This window comes from Physcomitrium patens, chromosome 7 (genome assembly GCF_059467195.1).
Source record: "Physcomitrium patens ecotype Gransden chromosome 7, ASM5946719v1, whole genome shotgun sequence".
NCBI classification, from domain to species: Eukaryota; Viridiplantae; Streptophyta; class Bryopsida; order Funariales; family Funariaceae; genus Physcomitrium; species Physcomitrium patens.
In genome coordinates this window covers 4,978,346-4,997,683 of record NC_143416.1, presented here as the reverse complement: position 1 = coordinate 4,997,683, position 19,338 = coordinate 4,978,346, and the positions used below count along the sequence as shown (strand labels likewise).

At 36.0% G+C, this 19,338-nt stretch overlaps 3 protein-coding genes across 3 annotated transcripts; 2 read left to right on the top strand and 1 right to left on the bottom strand.

Moving 5' to 3' along the window:
• The first annotated feature begins 9,349 nt into the window (after positions 1-9,349).
• On the top strand, positions 9,350-12,204 carry LOC112285089 (uncharacterized). Its single transcript, XM_024525623.3, has 4 exons — positions 9,350-10,452; positions 10,655-10,744; positions 10,945-11,584; positions 11,751-12,204. Exons 1-4 carry the CDS (start codon positions 9,983-9,985, stop codon positions 12,072-12,074), a joined length of 1,524 nt encoding a protein of 507 aa, XP_024381391.1. The 5' UTR covers positions 9,350-9,982; the 3' UTR covers positions 12,075-12,204.
• Positions 12,205-13,118: 914 nt separating this feature from the next.
• Positions 13,119-15,578, top strand: LOC112285090 (DNA repair protein RAD51 homolog B). The gene has a single exon (XM_024525624.3). It carries the CDS (start codon positions 13,860-13,862, stop codon positions 14,886-14,888), a length of 1,029 nt encoding a protein of 342 aa, XP_024381392.1. The 5' UTR covers positions 13,119-13,859; the 3' UTR covers positions 14,889-15,578.
• A 235-nt stretch (positions 15,579-15,813) lies between these two features.
• On the bottom strand, positions 15,814-18,731 carry LOC112284971 (uncharacterized). The gene is made up of 6 exons (XM_073535423.2): positions 18,722-18,731; positions 18,338-18,472; positions 18,173-18,228; positions 17,725-17,873; positions 16,577-16,695; positions 15,814-15,974 (listed from the first exon to the last, which is right to left on the bottom strand). The coding sequence occupies exons 1-6, from the start codon at positions 18,729-18,731 to the stop codon at positions 15,850-15,852; spliced, it is 594 nt and encodes a 197-aa protein (XP_073391524.1). The 3' UTR covers positions 15,814-15,849.
• Positions 18,732-19,338: the final 607 nt, after the last annotated feature.

Below are 19,338 nucleotides of genomic sequence, written 5' to 3'. Positions count from 1 at the left end.
CATTACAATCAAAAGAAATACATGTTTTGAATTAATAATAGATAAAACTGAAAAATAAATGATATAATTTACATAATATTAGAAACACTTATGATAAGTTATAACTATTATTAATTGAAAATTTTCAAATAATTATAATAAATAAAATATTAAAACATATTCTATATAAAAATCATCATTTAAGTTACTTAATAAATTAAACTTTCTTAAGTATCTTAAAGATCATAAGCTATAATTATATTCTATATCACAGTTCTCTTTTTTCAAATATTAATAGTGGGACTCTTGCTTTGCATTGAATAAAGAAAGAATATAAAGATTTCATTATCTTACAATTATGAGGAATGTCAATGTTTGAATATTTCACTACAAATAATATATATAGTATATTTAAAGATTTTAATTTTATTAAAAAGTAGTATAATATTATGTCTTGATTCAACATACAACAATGTAATATATAAATATCCATGAGAGAATACAAGTTTTAGCAAATAAAGTCTAAAAACATGAATTGTTTGACCTTGGGATTTGCTAATTGTCATAAAAAAAAGCAAGTTTGATTAGAAACAAAGCATTCCACGGCTAACCATAATGTACATGCTATAATTGAAAATAATAACAATAGCAATAGAAAGGCCAAAGAAGTTGACTGGAACAAGAAAAAGAAAAATCCATGCCTAATAAGGCCAAAAGAGTAGGAATTTTGTCATGCCAAAGAGGAGATGGAAGAATGGCCTTATTATTAATGTAGAAAAAATGTATAATGTTCTTTTAAATATAGTAAGCAATGACATGTGCTAGCTAATTCTTGAATAAACAACATAATAATGTTAGGATTTAAGGTTTTTCAAACCTCTTCCTCCCTCCTTCCATACCTTGCTCTTTGCCAATTAGTCTCCATGTCCACTCCCAATTCATATCACCTTTTTTGTTTCTTCTATATGGCTAATTTGGTGACTAGACCACTATTGTTTGATTTTTTGACTACACTAGAGGCATTGTTGGAGCAAATAATGTGGTTGTATTGAAATTCTAACTAAAGATCAAAGATATTCTATGCTTTTGATGTCACAATGTTTTATTTTCACAACATTTCATAAACAACATGGATAAATTATATAAAGATATAATAGATTGAATAAATAAGATTATTATTATGATAATATATATATTATCTAAATAAAGAGAAAAAATAGAAATAAATAGAAATAAATATAAACATATTAGAAAGTTAATTTTTTTCTTATGAAGTTTTAATTTTTTTTTCAAATACTAATTAGATATTTAAATTTTTATAGATATATCATATGGCTATTAAAATTAATTATATTAGTTTTTTTACTATTTAAAAATTTCATTGAAAGAAACCTATGAATTAACACTTAGATTACAAATTTTGTTGTCTCTATAAAACTTCTACAATATCTACTTGGTAGCTAGTATATATAGAAGTAATATTGAGGTCATCTTCACTCTTATCAACACCTTGTATTTTAGTCTTGATTGAAGACTCTCTTAGCTCTATGTAATTAATAATAACCATTCTAGTTTAATTCCATTTTATATTTATATCTTATTTTTTTATTTTCTATCTCTCTTTTAGTAATATAAAAGTAAATTATCTTATTAAATTTTTGATATGATTCTTTTCTTTAACAATCATAGTTAAAATTATATATATATATATATATATATATATATATATATATGAATATTATATTAATATGAATACATCTTAAATTAGCCTCTCTTTACTCTCATATATCATGTCATATATTTTTTATTAATTCAAAGAAAGTTATCATCTTTCAATAACTCTTTAATTTTGTATCTTTAGAATTTTTCTTCTTATTCGTAATTATATTATAAGTGTCTAATGTGTGTATAATAAATAACCAAATTAATATATATATATTCTTTTATTTAGATCGATTGAGAAAAATAAAAAGTCTTATTTGAATAAATAATACAAGAAGGTAAAAATAAAGATAGATTGATTTAAGATTCTAGTGGATTAATTTAATTTTTTTTGATATATATATATATATATATATATATTACAATTTTTTTTTGTGTATATCAATTTATTTATAAATTGATCTAAAATTATTAAAAAATACTTGTCTCAATTAGGTGTTTAAATAAAAGTAGAAAGAGAGTTAATATTTGAGATTCATACCAAAAACTACATCTATCTAATGGGCTATCACAGATATATATATATATATATATATATATATATATATATACATATATATCATATAATTATTATTCAGATAATATGAATAGATAGAAGTAGGTAAAAATAGATTAATTCCATAATTTCTTCTAGAAAAGCTTCTTAAAAGCTTCCTAGATGCTATTTTGACTTTACATGTATTTGTAGTTGATTGATAAGTTAAAAACTTGGTAATCATCTAATCATGTGCCACATGTGTTGATAGCTTCTAAAACAAGCTAATTATGTGGTACTCATATAGAAAACTTGTCTTGCGAGTCAAGATATATATCATACAAAGTCAATACATTTTTGGAGGTCTTATAGAACGTTGCCACATAGATCCTAGATAGTTAATATATATAGAGACAAGAATAAAGCCTTCTTTATTCTTGTCAATTCCTTTCTTGCTTCTAGTCTAGATTCAAGAGTCTTTAGTTTCTTTGTCTTTTAGGAATAGCCATTCTAGTTTCCTTTTAATATACATACTTCTTTATTTCTATTTTGTCACTTTTCTTTTGATATAGATTTTTCAGATTTATGTATCTTTTTTTAGTTCATGTCTTTGACTGATTGATAAGAATGCACTTATAATATTAGAGCTTTGTCTTTCCTTAATTAAGAGTAGATTACTTCTTTTTCTTGATAAGATATAAGCATATTAGAATTTACAGATTACTCTCTTCTAAACTAATATTGTTCTTAATATTTTCTTTGTTCTCAAGTCCTCTCTTCTGTTTGTCTTGAGCAATACTAGATATTTTTTTTCTAAGTGTTATCATAACAAAGTTTCATGAAATGAAGAGTACAATAGCACAAATATAAGAGCAATTGAGAGAGTTGATGGTTGTAATGCATCAACTCAGTTTATCACCACCAAGAGCAATAAAAATATAAAGAAGTGAAGATATTAACATAATTGGAGCTGCTTCAATATCTATATCAAATTACATCTCTTCTCCTATAATAGAACATCTCTTTATTGTTAGAAAATCCAAAGTTACCTTACTTGAGTAGTTTGATGGCAAAAGATCCAAGTTTCAAGGATTTATCAATCAAATACAAATTGTGATTGAACTTCAAGTCTAAAGCTATATAATAGTGAGATCACAAGTTAGATTCATTGATATACTTCTTTCAAGTTTGGCATTATCATGATTTTCATCTTTTCTTGAATAACAAGATATAATATTGGATAATCTAAAAACTTTTTTGGTGGAGTTTTGGTCTATGTATGGAGAATATGATGCAATTTGTGTTATAACTAATAAGATTTGTATCTTGCGACAAGGTAATCCATTAATGTTATTATACACTTCACAATTTTAATAACTAGCAACTGATGTGAAGTGGGATGATGTTGCCTTTATCAGCCAATTTTTCTATGATTTACAATATGAAGTAAAGAAATTGATGCTCAACTTAAATAATCCTAAGACATTGAGTCAAGCATTTGACTATGCTATAAAGTGAAACAATTGGCTTTTTGAGTTTTAATCTAAGGATTATGCGAGAAAACCTTCATATTATTATAATTCAATAATAACACCAACGATCTCTTAATCTAAACATTTAAAAGTAGAAGACATGTACATTGATGCAATATGTTTTAAATCTCTTATTAAAGAAAAAAAGACTTATTTTTTAAAAAAGGACTATATTTATATTTTAGAGAAGCTAAGTATATTGTTCAACATTGTCTAAAGAAACAACACAACTACAAAATAAAGAGTATAATTGTCAAAGATGAGAAATGTCAAAAAATGAATTTACTTAGTTATAATAGGGATAGTGTGGCTAGAATCTTATATAAATGAAAGTCTTATCTTTTCTTCATAACCTTCTTTTTATTTTATAATAGATGTGTATTTAAGACTTAATAATCATGAAGGCCATGCCTTGATAGATTTAAGAGCCTCAATTTGTTTCTTAGATGAAGAATTTTTTTAAAACCATAGAATATCATTAGTGCAAAAAACTAAATTCATACATGTAGGAGTTATAGATGGCCATCTGTTATCTTCTGGAGCTATTATTCATAAAACACTTCCTATAGATATAGTAACAAATGGTCATAATAATTTTATAATTTTTAATATAATTAGGTCTCTCTCTAATTCGATCATTTTAGATTTATTGTGGCTAAGAAAGTATATTCTTCTAATAGATTGGATTTTTTATAAACTTGACTTCCTTCAAAGTATTATTAAAAGTTTTATGAAAAGCCATGAATCTAATATAACCAAATCCATACTTGTAGGAGCAAAAGCTTTCTTACATTTTACAAAAGAAAGATCACCTTTTGTTATTTATACCACATCTATTTTTAATGATAAAAAGACTTCAAGTAGCATTCTAAATCAATATCAAGATTTTCAAGATGTTTTTGAAAAGAAGAATGTAGATATTTTCTTGAAAAATTATTGATATAATTATCCAATTGACCTTAAAGAAGGAAGTCAGCCATTATTTGGTTTAATCTACAGTTTATCACAAAATGAGTAAGTTGAATTCAAGAAATACATTGACAAGAACTTGGCCAAGAATTTCATATGTCATTTGAAATCTCTTACAAGAGTTCCTATCTTATTTGTGAAGAAAAAAGATAGATCATTGAAAATGTGTATAGATTATCAAAGATTCAACAAGATTACCATCAAGAATAGATATCCTTTATCTTTAATATTTAGACTTCTTAATCAACTAAATCATGCTAATATCTATACGAAAATAGATCTATGAAAAGCATATAATTTGGTCTGCATTAAAGAAGGAGATGAATGGAAGACTGAATTTTGAACAAGGTATGCACAGTTTAAATATAATGTCATGCTTTTTGGACTCACAAATATATCAGCTGCTTTTCAACATCTTATGAGTGATGCGTTTTATGAGTTTCTAGATGATTTTATTGTTTGTTACTTAAACAATATTTTGATCTATTCTAAGAACACAAAAGAGTATGAAATTCATATTTATCATGTGTTACAAATTTTAGACATGTGAGATTATACACCAAGTTGAAAAAGTGTGTATTTTATATTATTCAAGTTGACTTCCAAGGATATATCATTTCCAATGAAGGACTTATGTTGGATCCAAAAAATGTTCAAATTATTATAGATTGGAAGATTTTAAGAATAATAAGAGATGTACAATGCTTTTTGAGCTTTTCCAATTACATCGGATCTTCATCAAAAAAAAATTCTCAAGTTACAGTTTATTTTATACGTCTTACATTCAAAGACAAACTTAATTGGAGCAAAGAAGCTGAAGCATCTTTTGAAGCCTTGAAGTTGGTATTTATTTATGCACCAATCTTATATTGCATTAATTTTTTTAAGGCATTTTTTATGGAAATAAACGCATCATATTTTGCTATTGGTGATGTTTTGTCACAAATAAGAGAAGATGACAAGCTCTACCAAGTAGCTTTTTATTCCAAGAAATTCTCAGTAATGAAGATTAACTATGAGATCTATGACAGAGAACTTCTTGTAATCATGAATGGCTTCATTGTGTAGAAGGCTCTTTCAGTTCAATAACCATATATATGGATCACAAAAACATGTGTTTTGAATTGTCGCTAGACTTATTGGAGCATGTTTTTGTCAAAATTCAGGTTCAATATCACTTATTAGCAAAAAAAATAATAAGGTTTGTTTAATATCTTTTTTAGACATTCTTATTTTACACCAAAAGAAAGAGATGCAGCTTTTGATAAAAAAAAAGATAATTTTATTGAAGCCAAAAGAATTTCATCTTTGAATAGTGAAATTAATATTTATTATTGATTTAACTTTTTTCAAGCAAATTTAATCAAGTATTTTTTTTGATCCTCTTATTCATGATATCAAAAATATTTCTTCTAAATCTTGTGATACTTTCAAGTCTGATTTCAAAAACAACCTACTTTATTTTGAAGGATGTCAATATGTTCCAAAAAGAGAAGCATATTTACATGTTCTTCAAGCACGTCATGACTTTTTAATAGCATGACATTTTGGATACAATAAGACTTTGGAACTAATATGTAGAGATTTTTAGTGGCTACAAATGTGGAAGGCTATAAAAGACTTTGTTCAATCATATGACATTTATTCAAGGTTAAAAATTCCTTGTCATCAACCTGAAGGACTTCTTCAGCTACTACCTATTGTAGAATAAGCATGGTCTTTTGTTTCTATGGATTTTACTACAAATCTTCTAATTTCAAGTTGATGTGATTCTATATTTGTGAAAGTAGATCATTTCATCAAAATGGCATATTTTATACTATGTACAAAATCTATCACAAATAAAGAAACTGCCAAGCTTTTCATTGATAATATCTATCAATAACATGGATTGCCAAAAAAATATTATTTCAAATAAGAGGACTCAATTTGTATCAAGATTTTAGAGAATCCTTTATAAGATTTTTAAGGTGGACATAAAACTTTCTTTGACCTTTCATCCTCAAACTGATAGATAGATAGAGTGTATAAACTAAGTTTAGGAGCAATACTTAAGGTGTATTATCAATTATCAATAAGACAATTGGACAATCTTCTTGTTATTGGCAGAATTTGTTTATATTAATACAATGTATTTTTCTATGCAACCAACACATTTCTTTGCCAATTATGGTTATCATCTATAATTTGATATTTTTGACTTTTTAAAAGTTGATAATCTTGTGGCAAAAGATTTGGGAAATCTTTTCTTAGAACTACATGTAATAATGAAGGCGAAATTAAAAGAAATTCAAGAATGATAAAAGATCAACACAGATGCCTATCAAAAGGAATAACTACAATTCTATATATGTGATAAGATATGGTTACTTTGTCCTAATATCATGACTACTTGTCCTTGTGATAAGTTGGACTACTACAGGCCTTAGATCTTTTCCTATTTGTAGACAAATCAATCTAGTTACTTATTGATTACATCTATCAAAGTCAATGAAGATCCATCATATATTTCACATGTCTTTTCTTGAATCATATAAGACTGTGAACATACTAAAAAGAAGATAAGTTCCACCTCCTCCTATAGAAGTAGACAATGATGAAGAATTTGAAGTAGAAGAAATTCTAGACTCAAGGTAGTACCAAAATAAGTTAAAATATCTTGTCCATTGGCACAGATATAATATTAATAAATACACATGAGAACCAACAAAAAATCTTACAAATGCAGTAAAAAAAGATCAAGTTTTTCATCAACAACATCCATCAAAATCAAGATAAAGGATAGCAAACCTTTGTTATAAAAAAAATATAATTCAAAAAGGATTGCATTCTACCTTTTATTATTATTTGTGGTTTTTATATTATTATGATATTAAAGAGATGGAGAATCAATAGTCGGCAGATTCAACTGAAGAGCCATCATTTATTAACTTATCTGATAAGATATTACAAATATCACAACCTTCATGATGATGTAATAGAGATGAAGACCTTCAAGAACGACATTTTTTTTTTTTCAAATAGATATCGAGATACAATGTGTTTAGTATCACGACATGAAAAAAGTCTCTTGGTGTTTGGTGATTTTATTTAAGATAGGCACAATTTCCAATAGTATTACAAATATTTTGTTTGAAAGAAGTTATAAAGATTTCAACAATGATTAAATCACAAAGTGGTCTTTTTGCCCTAGAATAGAACATTATTGATGGCTAAGAGGACCTATCAATTACCTTCAAAAGAAATAAAGAATAAAATATGTGGCAAATATAATTTGCCATATGTTAGTCTTCCTTAATATATGATCATCGCTCCTTCTGAAACTTGTATTTAGAAGGGAATGTAATGTCATGGATATATATCTACTATAATTATTATCTAGATAATATGAATAGATAGAAGTAGGTAAAAGTAGATAAATTTCATAATATCTTCTAAAGAAGCTTCTTAGAAGCTTTTTAGATGCTATTTTGACTTATATGTGTTTGTAGTTGATTGATAGGTTAAAAACTTGATCAACAAGCTAATCATATGCCACATGTATTGGTAGCTTGTAGAATAAGTTAATTATGTGGTGCTCGTATAGAAAACTTACCTTGCAAGTCAAGTTATGTGTCATACAAAGTTAATACGTTTTTGGAGGTCCTATAGAATGTCGCTACATAGAACGTAGGTAGATAGTATATATAGAGGTAAGAGTGAAGCCTTCTTCACTCTTGTCAATTCTTTTTTTGCTTCTAGTCTAGATTTGAGAGTCTCTAGTTTCCTTGTCTTTTAGGAATAGCCATTCCAATTCCTTTTTAATATACATACTTCTTTATTTCTATTTTATCATTTTTCTTTTAATATAAATTTCACAAGTTTATGCATCTTCTTTCAATTCATGTCTTTGACATGAGCTTTAATTTTGAGTGTGTTGTCAACTTCGCAAAAAATTCATATTATTCTTTGATTTTGATTTTGATTTTTTTTATTGTGATGCTATTTTAAAAACATGTTTATAAAAATATTAATTTCCACTTCTTCCAAAAGCATTAAAAATATCATTTCTTTAATATATTATCATCAATATATATATATATAATACTTATATATAATACATATATATATATATATATCTTATGTATATTCTTTCATAAAAGTTGTTGCTAAAATATCACTCTTAAGTTACAAAGACATCATCTTTTGTTTTTAATAAGAATAAAATATCTCACATCTTTAGCTAAGCACCTTGTTGAATAAGATTCCATATTCTTGCAACATGATGTAGTTGAAAGCTCCACATCTCTTTGATTGTAGTTGTCTCTATATACCTCCAAAGAACCAATAAGGTAGAGGATTTTTGCAACAACCTTAGTGACTTTCAATGACATAATTTTCATTTAGTATCTTTTGGTTTGCATTTATTTGCCTTGCTTGGTTTCTGCAGATGGATGTGGAAATCTGTGTGAGTGAGTGAGAATAAGCGATGAGGGTGAAGAAGAGGTGGGACACTCAAGGAATTAGTATATTAATTCACAAGGGGGGCTGCTTGCTGGTCACAAGGCGAGGGGGGACGGGGTCCACAGGGACTGACTTGCTTGCTTTCTTTCTGGGATTCGAATGGCCATGCGCTTCACGACAATTGACTTTTTCATCTGCACAGTCTCGATTTCCTCGCATGAAAGAGAGAGAGCGAGAGAGAGAAGTATTCTTCTTCTGCCCCTTTGCAATTCTGCGAGCTCCACCTGTTTTCATCTCCAGGGGTAGGGGATGGATGTGTTTTGTGGGTGGGTGGGTGCTTGAGTGAGTGAGTTGTGGAGGTGACATGGGAAGATCTGCTGCTGCTTCTACTTCTGCATGAGGCCTGCTGGTCAATCTTGCTGTGGAAGTCGCGTGCGCAGCCTAATGGGTTTTTGTTTCAGTGCGCAAGGAACACATTTTGTGGAAGTTTGGTTTCTGTTTGCGGATTGGGTTCTGGATGTGGTGCGCGAAAATGGGGTCGTAGATGTATCTTTGTTGTGATTGGAATTAGTCGCCGGTTTAGTTATTGGTGATGTGTTGTTGTTGTTGTTCGTGGATTGAATGGATCTATGGAATGGAGTTAGCGGAGCTCCTGGGTGTGGAGAGGATTTGAGGAGCGAAACCTCGCCTGAATTGGCTCCTGATCGGCCGGTTCGCGCAGACTTTTGACAGAGATAGAGTTTTTTTTCCCCCCATTTCGACTAACATAAAAGAAGGTGGAAGTAGCCATTAGTGTCCTTCAGGTCGTTACATCCGGTGGCACAACAGGCAGTCCAGAGGGCAGTTGAAAAGGAGAGGAATCATGGCGAGCTTAGGGAAGATAATCAAGGACGATAGGCATCCAACCTGGTTGGTGGATTCCATCATCTTGTCTGCCGTAGTTTACAGCCCAAAACCTGCAGATGAACTGAAGTTAATGGAACGGGAATACGGGCTGCCATCTACTGCAAATTATGAGTTTATTCCCGACGAAGTGCTGCGTGAAAACGGATTTGGGCACTGCAAGCAACCCCTACTCGTGGTGCGGTCTTTAGCGGATAACCATTACGTGGTAGCATGTCGCGGGACCAACGACGTGAGTGATGCACTCGTGGATCTGAATTTCATGCAGCGAACCATGACCTTGCTACCTGGAGCAGCGCACGGTGGGTTCCTGGATAGGGCGAGGTCAATCCCATTGGAGTACTTTCGAAGGTTGTTGATCCGGGGTGAGCGCCTGGTGCTCACAGGTCACTCCCTTGGTGGCGCCGTTGCCTCTCTTCTCACCCTAAGGTGACGTGGTCAAAATATCTATATAAGTGCTTCATCAGAGTAGGATTCTTGAGTTGGCAATGTGTAATCTTATGTTTCAACAGCGTCCCTTCCCTTTCTGACTGCTTCAAGTGTTGATTGTCAAAATTACAAGAGCATTGTCTAATTCCCTTTCCCCCAAGTCCATCTTCAAATGTTTTATTGAAGTGTTTCCCACTTCCAGGCTTCTTGAGTCAACTGGAAAGTGGTGTCATGATCAGGTGCAGTGCTACACATTTGGTTGCCCATTCTTCGCAGACTACCGTCTCGCGAGGTGCGTACAAATCATCCGGGTTAAGAATATACAAAGTTAAAATCTCATAATCATTCATAGTGAATAATGAACTTGCGAGCAGAAAGCACGCAAAATTGTAGCATAGATTTCAAACCACCTTTGATTTATGATTGCTCGTTTGATTGTTTTTTGTACCCCTGTGTGTGGTCTTAACTTGTACGTACAACTGCGTGCAATAGGTACATCAATAAACGCTACAAGCGCCACTTGGTCCATATTGTGTCTCGGAACGATATCGTGCCTAAGGTGATGCCGGTTGCTTTCACGATTTACACCATTTGGGCTGGGCTTGGTGTCGGACCCTTCAGGGAACTGATGCACTTGACGCGCGTTGCTCTGCTCTTTGCTCAAGTGTTGAAGGTGAAGCCTAAAAAGCTGCCGTTCGTCGTAGCTGGCACGCAAGCTATGACTTGGCTGCCTTCGTTATTGCGGTTTCTTCTCCACCGTACGCTGGCTTTGGCTCTTTCCCACCAGTCAGGCTCCGGATATGCGTTTGCAGGTCATATGGTTTTGCTTGACACAGAGACAAATTTCTTGGAGTACGCTGACATGGAGCGCTGGAAGATGGGAAACCACTTAAGTTTCCACATGAATATGGGCTCGATGGAAGGTGTCAAGGAGCACTCGCTGCTTAGTTATATTGACCATGTCTTTGGAGTAGAATCAATTAAACAAGCCACCCGAATGCAGGATATGGACGTCTTTGCAGCACTTAGGCAACATGAAGAGGGTGGAGATGACCCCTCCAATCCTAAGGTGGAGGTCTGTACGACTACGTTGAATGTGAAGTGGCCCAAAGGGAAGAAGGCTCAAAAACAGGTATCACCCAGTTGGCCTTTGTATTTGAGGATGTTTAAGTTGGTTAGTTCCACTTGATAAGTCGGGATTGAGCGTGACGGTCCTCATTACGAATACTCGGGAATGAGGCAGTGTTGTACTGGCTTAGATCGTGCCTTTCTCATTAAACAATTATGTGGACTTGCAGCTTCTTTTACAAAAGAAAGAGGCAAAAGGTCCTCTTGGCCACAAAAAGACACTTATTTCGAGAAGTTTAACGATGAGGCCTGAGCTTGAGCAGAAGCCATCCGCCAAGGCACTGAAAAGTCGAGTGGCATGTTTAATTTTTGCCCGTCGCATGGATGAAACACACCCCAAGCGGTTTCGAATGCAGAAGCAGCAAAGGGGACTTTTGAAGCAAGTAGGAAGGAGTTTCCATTCAATTACCAAATTTGTGCATCGTTTTGATGGACTTTTTCTTGCTTCCTCAGTTATCTGTATAGGTGCCCAACTTAAGCTATGGTTGTTTTAATGCTCCGCTCCCTTCAACGTAGGAGCCATTGTGCTGGCATTATTAGAGGGTGAGCAATTCCATCCTTGTATACAGAGGGATTACGTCATGATTTCCCATTTATAACAACCCGGGTTCACACATTGACAAACTTCAGATGGGCTGCATGGTGATGTGATTAGCAGTGAATTTGTTGTGTGTTGGTCATTGAGAAGATGCTCGCAAGCCAAACCGAGATGAAATTGAGGCGAGGATTTCATTCCAGATCTAAGTTATTGACGGTTGTGAGTTGACTCCGCTCTCCATCCACAAGCGTCGGCCATCAATCAATACCACAAATTTGCGGCTTGAATCATCTGGTGTTCGGTGGCGATTTAGTCTCGATGGATACCCCCCCCCTTACAATTATTGTCGCCTCCATTGCTCTTTAAAACACATTTTCATCCAAAACATTGTCTCACACTAGTGCAAGTCTTTCGGAAGCCTCGAATTTCTGGCTTCGGATTTTCGTCCAATCGAAACCGGTTGTTCTAATCCTGCGACAACTATGAAGTTTACACGGATTACTTGACTTTTGACAACACCAAATGCGTCGACTACGCTAACTTGTCTTTCAAGTTCGGAAGAATGTTTGACAGCAGTTGGTCTACATATATAAAACGTTCCATTCATATTTGCACTAATTCTCCCATCGCTAGAGTGTGGCAACACCCTCCAGAAAGTTCACAGGGAAAAAAATCTGGTGGATACAAGGCATCTCTTCAGATTCAGCAGAACACTCCCTGAGCTCCTGCTGGATTAAAGAAATCCGCACTCACCTCTTCTGTGACACGTTGCATACGTTTTTGACTCCTCGGAACCAAATTTGGCTATTAGAAAATTTCGCATGTGATCTAAGTGAAGGTACTGTGTCCATGCAATCCTTGTGGACGACTTTCCTCGACGTACTTGCACAGTCTATGCTCTCCTGTGGCCCACCTTCATGTGAATCTATCCTACTTCTCAATATTTTACAACTGTATAATTATCGAAACACGATTTCTCACTTCAATCTCACGAGGTCCTGGCTCCCTGTAGAGCGAATGTTCTTCAGTCCTCACAAACCCTCATTTCTAGCCTAGTTGGTGAACAGTAAGACCCTCTCGATCGATGGGAAGATGTTTTTTCTTTTTTGTTGCATTCGCCGAAACCTACTTGTACCCAATTCTGGATTCGAATTCTCTAGCAGCACACGTATTCAAGGATTTTGGGGACGAAGGGTGGATGTTGGGTTGCACTTGTTTTCAGAGGATGGATGATGGATGAGCGAGAGGGGCAAGCGGAGCAAGAGCAGCAATTGATGAACAGTGAATGTGGGGCGCGGCAGTGGTGGAGGGCCCGCCGAAGGAATGACTCGACCTTTTTCGAATCTTCAGCGAAGGCGCCAAATTACATTTGCAAAGGCCGAGGCCAAATGGGTTGTTGCTAAGAAGGAGCTTCATCCAAAGCAGCGTCAAACGACACATGAACAAACAGTCTTCCTCCTCTCTCTCTCTCTCTCTCTCTCTGCCCCTGCTTCTGCTTCAAGCTTCTTCTTCAATCCCTCTTCGTCACTTGCCCCTTGATTATGTTAGCTTAGTGCTGGGATTACTTGTGCATTAAACTCTGTCTCGTGTAGTCTCGCATCGCTCCTTCCCCCACATCGCATCGCCGCCTTCTCCTTGACCCAGTTATTGCTTCTAACCTCTTCACTGCTTGATTAGGGTTGCGCCTCCTTCACCTTGCTTTCTTCCCGTATTTTCGTTTTTTTGCTTTTGCTTCTACATTATGGCCACTGCCAGTGCAGCCACTGAAGGAGCTACCACCAGTGCGGCGACGGAGGAAGAGATTCACCATGGCCCATACCTTGTCGAGCATCTTCAGAGTTGTGGTATTAGTGCGCTTGATTTGAAGAAGCTGAAGGACGCGGGGTATTGCACTGTGGAAGCTGTTGCTTACTCCGCGAAGAAAGATCTTGTGAATATCAAGGGGCTGAGCGATGCTAAGGTGGATAAGATTATTGAAGCAGCGGGGAAACTTGTTCCTATGGGCTTCACTAGCGCTAAGCAGATGCATGAGCAGCGGGCGGAGCTCATTCAAATTACCACTGGGTCCAAGGAGTTTGATAGCATTCTCGAAGGCGGCATTGAGACGGGCTCCATTACAGAGATCTACGGAGAGTTTCGTTCGGGTAAGAGCCAGATCTGTCATACTCTCTGCGTCACATGTCAGCTCCCGTTAGACCAGGGTGGAGGTGAGGGGAAAGCATTGTACATCGATGCAGAGGGCACGTTCAGACCTCAGCGGTTGCTTCAAATTGCAGAGAAGTATGGCCTAAATGGACAAGATGTTCTCGACAATGTGGCTTATGCTCGAGCGTACAATACCGACCATCAGACGAAGCTGCTAGTTGAGGCTGCGTCCATGATGGCCGAGACTAGGTTTGCCCTAATGGTGGTAGATAGTGCGACAGCATTATACAGGACGGATTACTCCGGGAGAGGGGAGCTTGCAGCCCGTCAATTCCACCTTGCCAAGTTTCTTCGGGGTTGCCAGAAGATGGCAGATGAATTCGGTATTGCTGTGGTGGTAACAAATCAGGTGGTAGCTCAAGTTGACGGCTCTGCGATGTTCAATGGTCCTCAATTCAAACCCATTGGCGGCAACATTATCGCCCATGCATCTACTACCAGGTTATCAGTGCGGAAAGGTCGTGGTGAGGAACGTGTAATTAAGGTGGTTGCCTCCCCATGCTTGGCAGAACAGGAGGCTCGCTTTCAGATCACCAACGAGGGCGTCGTTGACGTGAAAGAATAACCCGCAGAGGTAGCGAATTTCGCCGTGTCTCGAAGCATAATCTCTTGTTCTCTCAATCCATAGCTCTCATTATTTTACCAGTGGTACTTCATAGCACTTGTGTTAGCTAGTGATTTGGATTGGAAGACCCCAAATCTGGAATCCCTTGACGGCGCCACAAGCTTCTTGGAGTTGTATAGAATGTGGCAGAACCCACGTTTCAAGTGCCTGTGACATTGTATTGGAGAGACAAAACTGTTGGCCACAGACACGATCTTGGTCAATTCTGGCTCCAATCAGGAGGGTAATGGTACAACCACGCTTAGTAAACCCTGTTGGAGTTGGAGCTGTACGCCTGTTGGAGTTGTGCACAGCTCGAATGACAGTAATATTCGATGCAGTTAAGCGTTGGTCAGTGTGAGTAGCTTTGCGATGGCACGTTGCCATTGCCAATCCCCTCGGAAGTAGCGCAAGTAATTGAAAGTGACCCACCTTTTGGCGTAATCTTCGTAAGTGAATGTGACAAACATGAGGTATCGGCACGTTCATGGTCAGTTTCTGCATAGCCAGGATGAAATCCCAACTTCTCTCCATTCTGAGAGGGTGCTTCGAAGCATGCTTCGAAGTTGTCGGATTACAGTAGTTGAATGTACTCTAAAGTTTTGCTATTCGGAAAAACGAGCAAATAAAGACCCGGCCGCATGAAACCCATCGCTCTGCTCTTTTGCGTGATAATGTGGTCATGAGAACGTTTCGAAGAACAGACCTGGCATGAACTGTGAGTTATCATGCAGAGTTGTAGACTGTGGGCCATGGTCATTTCTCTTATCTCTTGAAATTAATATTGATGCAAGTGATGAAATCCCGTTTGACGAATCGTCATGTCCCACTATCCATCTCGGAAGCTCTCAGAGGGTGAACATGCATAAGTTTGTTCATGGTGAAGTTTTTTTTTTTTTTTTTTTTTATTGAAACCATTATTTCAGTGCAATATTATCTCTGTTACAACACCAATTCTGCAAAATAACTGAACGATTCTCGACAGGGATGGGAACAACCTAAAACCCCTGCACTTTGGCCGAATCTCACAACGACCAACGACACCAGCTGCACCAAGAATCAAGAACAAATTGCAGTATGAGGCACGTTTACCTGAATTCATCAGTAGCGAGTATCACATTTAGCACATCACTACGGTTGTCTTTATGAAGAACCAACTACGACGTCGACCAACTAAAATACGGGGAAATTCTGACTTGGTAAACATTTAGTGAGAATATGGTCTTAACGACCATGAAATTACCGCAAAGCCGCCCCCCTTGAATTAAATACACATTACTAAGTGCTGTTCAGGCGTGCCTGATATCATGGGGACATTCATCCCACAGTAATCAAGCGGCCCCAACTGATTTGCCCTTAACTTCTCGTTTGCTACAATTTTCCAACTATTGAATACTTACAAGATTACTAATCACCGCGAATATGGTACGAGCTGAAAAGTAAGCAGAGAAGCCAACACGTATTTTGCTGGTCCGCTGTACTAGAAATTCTGGTAAAAATACTATTCCTAACCAAGGGCCAGAGATGACCTGTACAAAGGGCCCCTTTGTGAGCTATCATAGAATTTACAAAACCACGTCCCAGATGCAAGAGTTGTACCCAAATTATATATGCTCAAAACGGCTATGTGTCATAGTCAGAGTTTATACCGAATATGCGCACTCTATGCATGTTTGGAAACTTGGCTATCACCAACCAACACACGGCAATCGTGTTTAAGAAAAGGTTTGGATTCCTGTAGTCCGTTGTATGAGAAGCTATTAAATACCTGCCATATACCAATTTTACAAGCTGGTCAATTAAAAGCGATACTATGGCATAAAGCTCATAATGCTGATTGAGGAGCTTCACATACTTTTCTGTGTAATGAGACGTACAATTTGGACCATACAGCGTGTCGTGTAATACATTAGGCATTCACGTAAGATTGATCCTAACAAAAACTTACAAATCTATCGAGTAGTCACCGCATTTAAAGGAGATAATGGTGCTATGGTGTAGACAGTATTTAAGACGAGTTCAGTATGAAGTGACACACTCCGCAGTAAGTGAAGTATTTCACTATTATACACAGAGAACAAAACCAATCAGAAAGAGGCCTCATCAGGGACTCCAGATCGACCTAAAACTAGCAGAAGCGATAGGGAAACGAAATAAAACGCAACTAAAAATTTACCGATAAAAATTTGAAATTTCAATTTACCATGATATGGCGCAGAAGTGCAATCGATATAATGCCCGCTATACGTAATTCTAAAATATTGTTACGCCGCTATGAATATGAAACATTTTCGTGAGAGACCCACAAAACGAGTAGATAGGTACGCCCAGTGCTGGACAGCGTTCCAAAACAAATATGATATTAAATTACCTTTTCGACAGATTCGCTATTCCTGATGTGTATTCTGGGCACAGATGCTCCTAATGTTATCTCAAGCTTGCCTGAAAATAAATGCACATGACCATCCTATATGATATCTAGAAGCTAAGCCTAATTTCAAAAAGATAAGTGCCCAGCTATGCGATTGCCATGAAGGCATTAGCAATAATAAACCTCAACATCAAGAGAGATCATTATCATTTCTGTTCAAGAGTCGAGCACAAAAAATCGCGCATAATATGTCGACTGGAATTGAAGGAGCCTGAAATTCGAACTATAATTGAGATGAGAATTACCACAAAGGTAAACATTTCACTCCGGATAAAGATGCAAGAGATCTCCACACAGCACCCTCGTAATCGAACTCAGAGAATTCCGCACAAAGAACAAAAGAGACCGAGAGTAAAAGATTCGTACAGAACGACAGGGACGACAGTCAAAAACTTCCGGTTACGAGTGAGCTGACGGCCATCATCCACTTGCTCCCACCATGTCAGCTTCCCATAATCACCTTGGTCTTCAGCGAACGGAGTCCCTTTCTTCCAATGAAAGAATCTATACGTCGCCTGCTCGCAATCGAATCCAACACAACCATTTCCAGTTCAAAAACAGCAAAGCTTCGGGGACCATCATCCCAGAGTCTGCGCCATTCCACCAACCACGAACTAACAATTCACTCCTAATCGACCGCCGATTCATGCAACGCTCACACGCAGAAGGAAAGGAAAGGAAAGAAAATAAATAAACAAATATAAATATAAATATAAAATCGACAGCAGCCTCGTCCCGTAATCAGCCCGCCTGGAAACAGATTGCACACAGCTACAGAACAGAGGCAGGGGAGGGGGGAGGGGAGAGGCGTTACGGCGAAGTGGACGAGGTTGATTACAGTCCATGCGGTGCCGGCCTCGCATCGAAACACTGCAACGATTGCGAGCCACGAGAACAAGATGATCAGAACATAAGTCGTCCAAATGCCAGGGTACTGAAATCACGAAGTGTTCTTGTTTATGTCGCGGTGCGGCATCACCTTCACGTACAGCCCTCCGCACGTTTCCACTGCCACCTCCACTCGCCTCCTCCAGCGATGGAGCAGCGCTTCCGCCATGCTCATGTCGCTCCTCCTCCCTCCTCCCTCCTTCTCCAGCCTTTCCCGAGCACAATTACACAGCACTCATAGCCTGTAGAAATTCCAAGCAGGCAACAACAACAAACAAACAAACAAACAAAGGGAAGAAGAAGAAGAAGAAGAAGAAGTGCGGTAACGCAAATGAAACAAACACGAGGGAAAAGCAAAAGGGGCGAAGAAGCACACAAACAAACAAACAAACTAATAAACAAACAAATAAACGAAGGGAGGGCTCCTGCTACAATGCAGAAAAGCTTGAGTGGGGGGGCATCGAGCGGGGTATACCGGTGCCCATTGTGACCGGTAACCCCGGTGGGCGGTGGCTATCCGCGGGGAGAATCACGGGTCTCTTATTATATTATGTTGAGTGAATGCCCATTGAGGATGGCTTTCTTCATTGCCTTCCTTTTCCTTTAATTATTTATTTATTTATTTATTTGTTTGAAATGTTAATTTAGGATGTGAACTCTGTTCGTTCAGATGAGTCCACTCATCATCGTATTATTATTATTATTAAAATATTATTATTATTAAACTATTATTATTATTAAAAGGGGTATTTTATTAATGGGGCTTGGGGTATTAGGAGGTGGGTAGTTGGTATTTCCAGCCCTGATATCCTTTTCGTTGTCTGATAAATGGGCTCCCATGGAGTCAATGAATATTTCATGTTTCTATATGTATATGATTTAATTGACATGAAAGTATTTATCACTTTTACTAGTTACTTTTTTTTTTTTTTTTTTTTTTAAATTCATTCATTTTTAAGTAGTTCTTATTTAGAATAAAGGAAATCTGTTTTACACACACACAGATATATATATATATATATATATATATATATATATATTGTTTAGTTTCCTTTGGAATTGAAGATCCATCTCATATTAGAGTAATTTTGA

What these genes read in the sequence shown, in the direction of transcription:
- LOC112285090 (XM_024525624.3), top strand. Translation starts at nt 13,860, where the DNA reads ATGGCCACTGCCAGTGCAGCCACTGAAGGAGCTACCACCAGTGCGGCG.
- LOC112284971 (XM_073535423.2), bottom strand. An exon ending in GCGGAGGGCTGTACGTGAAG is followed by an intron (nt 18,229 to 18,337) that starts GTGATGCCGCAC and finishes CAATCGTTGCAG; the next exon opens with TGTTTCGATGCGAGGCCGGC. An exon ending in ACTGTCGTCCCTGTCGTTCT is followed by an intron (nt 16,696 to 17,724) that starts GTACGAATCTTT and finishes GGTATATGGCAG; the next exon opens with GTATTTAATAGCTTCTCATA.
- LOC112285089 (XM_024525623.3), top strand. Translation starts at nt 9,983, where the DNA reads ATGGCGAGCTTAGGGAAGATAATCAAGGACGATAGGCATCCAACCTGG. An exon ending in GCCTCTCTTCTCACCCTAAG is followed by an intron (nt 10,453 to 10,654) that starts GTGACGTGGTCA and finishes TCCCACTTCCAG; the next exon opens with GCTTCTTGAGTCAACTGGAA. An exon ending in GGAAGAAGGCTCAAAAACAG is followed by an intron (nt 11,585 to 11,750) that starts GTATCACCCAGT and finishes GTGGACTTGCAG; the next exon opens with CTTCTTTTACAAAAGAAAGA.